The following is a 4,746-nucleotide window of genomic DNA, read 5'->3' as shown; positions in this document are numbered from 1 at the left end:
GAACATTTACAAACTATAGAATCTCCCAGTTACAGTAAAATGTATAGTCAGGAACACCAGGTCCCCCCTTATATATGAACAATAAAGTACAATTGATCACATCTTCTTTAATCTGAATGAGGTCTTCTTGTGTTCACACCAAGCTCGGCCTTTCAGAAGTTTCATTCATGGTTAGTGTCGGGCTCTTGAATCATCATTGTGTTCCTGTAGTGAACGGAATCAACAGAATTGTCATTTTCAGATGGACTGAGTTCAATCTGAGTTCAGTGCTTTATTGTTGTTGATAATCATGATCAAGAAGGCAATTATCTGGCACAAAGTCCCAGTTTATACTTACATTTGAAGACTCCTGAAGCGATCAATCTTTTGACTTGCTTTACACCTGTATTAAAATATTAATATTTATCTGTTTAGTGCAGGGGATCAAGGAGACACTTTGTATATCTCTCATGTTTTAGAATCGTCTGTAAACAAAAGATTTTAATGATATTATATAAATAAAATAATGAAGTGTTAACTCCTTAAATTTCAGAGTTGAGATTCAATGGCTGAGTGTTGGAGTGGAGAAATCCTCAACAAACATCTCATGTTCTGCAGTGCCGCAATAATCAATACAGCCCTGGTACAGTGGGGCTGTGGGGTCAATGGTTAAACTAATGAAGGTGAGATTAATGAACATTTAGTCCCTATTGTGCTCTCCACCCAGATAAACCAGCAATCACTGCCTGGTAGATGGTGAAAATGTAGACAACAGTCCATATGATGCCAACATATTTATCTATTCTGATGCAACCTTCACTGGAGAATAAAATCAACTCTACTTAGGTTCAACTCAAAACCCTTTGACTAGGGCTGGTGAACACTGAAGAAGATTCAAGTATTCGCATCCCCTCCTCTATTGTCTATGGATGGGCATTGAATTCAATAAAAGGACTTTACTGCCACAGATTCCATTCTGACCAGATAATTCCAGGTGTTAACAGTTTATTGTTGTTAATAATCATCCAGCAAAAACTCTTGGTTTATACTTACGTTTGTAGACTCCTCGAGGGGGAGTTCTTCTGATTTTCACCTGTATTAAAATATTAATATTTATATATTTAGTGCGGAGGTGGATGAGATGTTTGTAAATAATTAGTTTTAGCATCATCCCAAAATGAAAGATCTCAATGATATTAAATGAGAAATGAGGAAATGTTAACTCTGTAAATTTCAGGGATGAGATGCAGTGGCTCAGTGTTGGGTGGCGAAAGCCTCACCAAACATCTGGCTATTCTATGATTCACCAATAATGAATGCAGCACTGGTACAGTTGGGCCAATGGTTAAAGTATTAAAGTGATAAAATGGGCTCTATTGTATGAACCCCGAAAATAAGGAGCAATTATTTTCTTTAATAACAGTTGGAAGAGATAATATTTCCATACAGATTTACTGCTAATGAAACAGTCTAATGAGGCTCTGATTTCACTTCCACTACTTCACACTGTTCTCCAAGGGAAGAGAGTGAAGATGCAACAGAAATAACATTAAGTCCGACAGGGGAGAAAATCCTGACCCAAAGTTCAGAAAGCCCATTTCTCTGATTTGTATAATTGTGAGGTTACCTCAATACTGTTTTCACTTGACTCTAATGATTCACTGTTGCTGTCAACCGTCTTCAAACCTCGACACTCCACATCGATGTCAACGACTTTACCAGCAAAATATTCAACATGGCTTTTGCAAAAACCTTTTTCCTGTCAAAATAAAACACAGAATTTATTTAAATTTTTCATTGACAGCAAGATCATCACTGACACATAACTCAGTACTCACGGCCTTTTCTATGATATAACTCAGTATTCACGGCCCTTTCTGTGACATAACTCAGTACACACGGCCCTTTCTATGATATAACTCAGTACTCATGGCCCTTTCTGTGATATAACTCAGTATTCCCGGCCCTTTCTATGATATAACTCAGTATTCACGGCCCTTTCTATGATATAACTCAGTACTCACGGCCCTTTCTGTGATATAACTCAGTACACAAGGCCCTTTCTATGATATAACTCAGTACTCACGGCCCTTTCTATGATGTAACTCAGTACACACGGCCCTTTCTATGATATAACTCAGCACTCACGGCCCTTTCCATGATATAACTCAGTACACACGGCCCTTTCTATGATATAACCCAGTACACACGGCCCTTTCTGTGATATAACTCAGTACACACGGCCCTTTCTGTGATATAACTCAGTACTCACGGCCCTTTCTATGTTGTAACTCAGTACACATGGCCCTTTCTATGATATAACCCAGTACACACGGCCCTTTCTGTGATATAACTCAGTACTCACTGTCCTTTCTATGATGTAACTCAGTACACATGGCCCTTTCTATGATATAACTCAGTACACATGGCCCCTTCTGTGCTATAACTCAGTACACACGGCCCTTTCTATGATATAACTCAGTACTCACGGCCCTTTCTATGTTGTAACTCAGTACACATGGCCCTTTCTATGATATAACCCAGTACACACGGCCCTTTCTGTGATATAACTCAGTACACACGGTCCTTTCTATGACATAACTCAGTATTCATGGTCCTTTCTATGATATAACTCAGTACACACTGCCCTTTCTATGATATAACTCAGTACACATGGCCCTTTCTATGATATAACTCAGCACTCACGGCCCTTTCTATGATGTAACTCAGTATTCACGGCCCTTTCTATGATATAACTCAGTACTCACGGCCCTTTCTATGATATAACTCAGTACTCACGGCCCTTTCTATGATATAACTCAGTACACATGGGGATTTTGATGCTACAATATAACTCAGGACTCACAGCGGCCTTTTTGGGGCGGAAGTGACAGCTGGGATCATCAAATTCCAGTCCGGAATTCTTGGAGCAGACGGTTTCTTTCACTGAGAATGTTAAATCCACGTTGTACGACAATTTGCCTGTGCGATAAATCTAATGAAAGGGAAACAGGTCATTAGTGTGTTACCGTATCTAGTGTTCTTATTCTGGTCAGATAAAGCTCAGAACAACACAGCTCTTTATTTTCAACAGATGCCTCCACTGGGACAGTCAGAATCATCAACCAACAGGGACAGAAGATTTAATTTGTTTGAACACAAAATGGCCCCTTTAACCATCACCGTGGAGATGCTCAATGTGCTGGAACCTTCAATAATGGAAGAAATTAACACACGAGTGACAGACGATTGGGATTTCAAAATACTTTCATGAAAAATATCCCAAATCTTAACCTTGGAAGAATTTCAAATCTCACTTGCAAAGTTTGCTCAAAGCCAAATCTCCAATAACAAAAACTGATTTAAGATTTAAATCCCTGAACAGAGATTCAACAATCATTGCATGAGTAATATAATATTCTACCATTGTTTAATAATCAGTGTCTAACTACACTCAGTAATATTCTTGAGACTTTAGACAGTGAAACACACTTAGACCCGGACACACTTACATCCTTCACTCTTCTCCTGGTTATACCACACAGATTGGTGGTCTCGGTGATTCTGTTCAGCTTTAGAACTGACTCTCTCAGAGCATCCTTCGGGCTTGGGACTCCTGCAGAGAGAAAAGGAAAGTTGTACAAAACACTCCAGCATTCTTCAGTGAATCCTTTTGAAACATTGGTAAAACATCGCTGCCTGAAGCTCATTCCCAATAACTGGTTGCTTTATGAGGTGCCGCTCTCTCCAGTACGTACCTGAGCAATGGAGGATCTGCACTGCAGCAATGGTGAGGAGAAAGGATTTCATTCTGCCTCTTGTTGATCAGCTGGCTGGTTTCTAAGAGTAAAGGAGTTGCTTCTCTCTCTTGCTCTGCCTTTCCCTTGCAGTGTTCAGTCTTTATATACTGCACCTCCACCACATTCAAACACTGACTCACATTTGCTCAGTTTGGTGATCCTGGGCACAGAAATCTGCTGACAAGTGAGTTGTAATATGGGCAGAGCTTCCTCCAAATATCATCATCATGTTTAGATTTGGTGGCAAAAGTGTGAGATCAGATATTATTCCTCAGAACATTAAATAATGAACTGACAGGGGAGAGGAAATGATCCTCTGTAATCTGTACAAAATCACACTGGTGTTAACTCCTGGAAATATACAGTTGCAGTGGGGTTGCCAACTCTCCAGGATTGTCCTGGAGTCTCCTGGAATTAAAGATGTATCTCCTGGACGATGCTGAGAGCAACCCGGGAGATTAATCATGTGGGCAATAAACCAAATTATGTATGGTTTCATTTTCTTTGAACTCTATTTTTATTAGTTATAATAATATTGGTTATTAGGGATAAGAGGCTGTTTGACCAAGCGAGGCGGTTGGTGTTTAAAGGCCATGTGATGAAACCTCCCGGAATATGTCCAAGCAGAGTTGGCAACCCTTTGAGTCCCTTCCTGCACTAACCATTACCCGGAGAAGCTCTGCTCAGTTTAGTCCAGAGGCCACAGTGGAGATGATTTGGGTCCTCACTTTGTGTGACATTCATTCCTAGACCGCACTCCCGCCCAAATCTGTACAGTTCACCAGGCCAACATCAAGTCGCTGCCCCAGTGGGAATGGGGCGTTAGTTGCTTCAGGTAGGAGCCTCACTCCAATGTGCTAAGGGCATAGCACCCCGGCACAGTTGGTAGTTCCCAGTAGGTGCAGCCTGCACAGTACGCGCTCCGTCCATTGGTACCAGGCATTGACCCTGATATTTAGTGGGGTGT

At 40.7% G+C, this 4,746-nt stretch overlaps 1 protein-coding gene across 1 annotated transcript; it reads right to left on the bottom strand.

The window, feature by feature from the left end:
- Window positions 1-305: 305 nt before the first annotated feature.
- Window positions 306-3,890, bottom strand: LOC147120105 (secreted phosphoprotein 24-like). Its single transcript, XM_085984201.1, has 6 exons — window positions 3,738-3,890; window positions 3,492-3,595; window positions 2,846-2,974; window positions 1,607-1,738; window positions 1,033-1,072; window positions 306-382 (listed from the first exon to the last, which is right to left on the bottom strand). Exons 1-6 carry the CDS (start codon window positions 3,787-3,789, stop codon window positions 306-308), a joined length of 534 nt encoding a protein of 177 aa, XP_085840327.1. The 5' UTR covers window positions 3,790-3,890.
- Window positions 3,891-4,746: the final 856 nt, after the last annotated feature.

This window comes from Somniosus microcephalus, chromosome 4 (genome assembly GCF_052327205.1).
Source record: "Somniosus microcephalus isolate GS21.2 chromosome 4, FLI_Smic_1.0, whole genome shotgun sequence".
In the NCBI taxonomy this organism is placed as follows: Eukaryota; Metazoa; Chordata; class Chondrichthyes; order Squaliformes; family Somniosidae; genus Somniosus; species Somniosus microcephalus.
This window is presented reverse-complemented; position numbering and strand designations above follow the sequence as displayed.

Excerpts from the sequence above, each read along its gene's own strand:
- LOC147120105 (XM_085984201.1), bottom strand. The coding sequence starts at position 3,789 with ATGAAATCCTTTCTCCTCACCATTGCTGCAGTGCAGATCCTCCATTGC. Across the intron at positions 1,739-2,845 it reads TCCGCCCCAAAAAGGCCGCT|GAAAAAGGTTTTTGCAAAAG; the intron begins GTGAGTCCTGAG and ends TTATTTTGACAG. Across the intron at positions 1,073-1,606 it reads CAAGTGAAAACAGTATTGAG|GTGAAAATCAGAAGAACTCC; the intron begins GTAACCTCACAA and ends ATTTTAATACAG.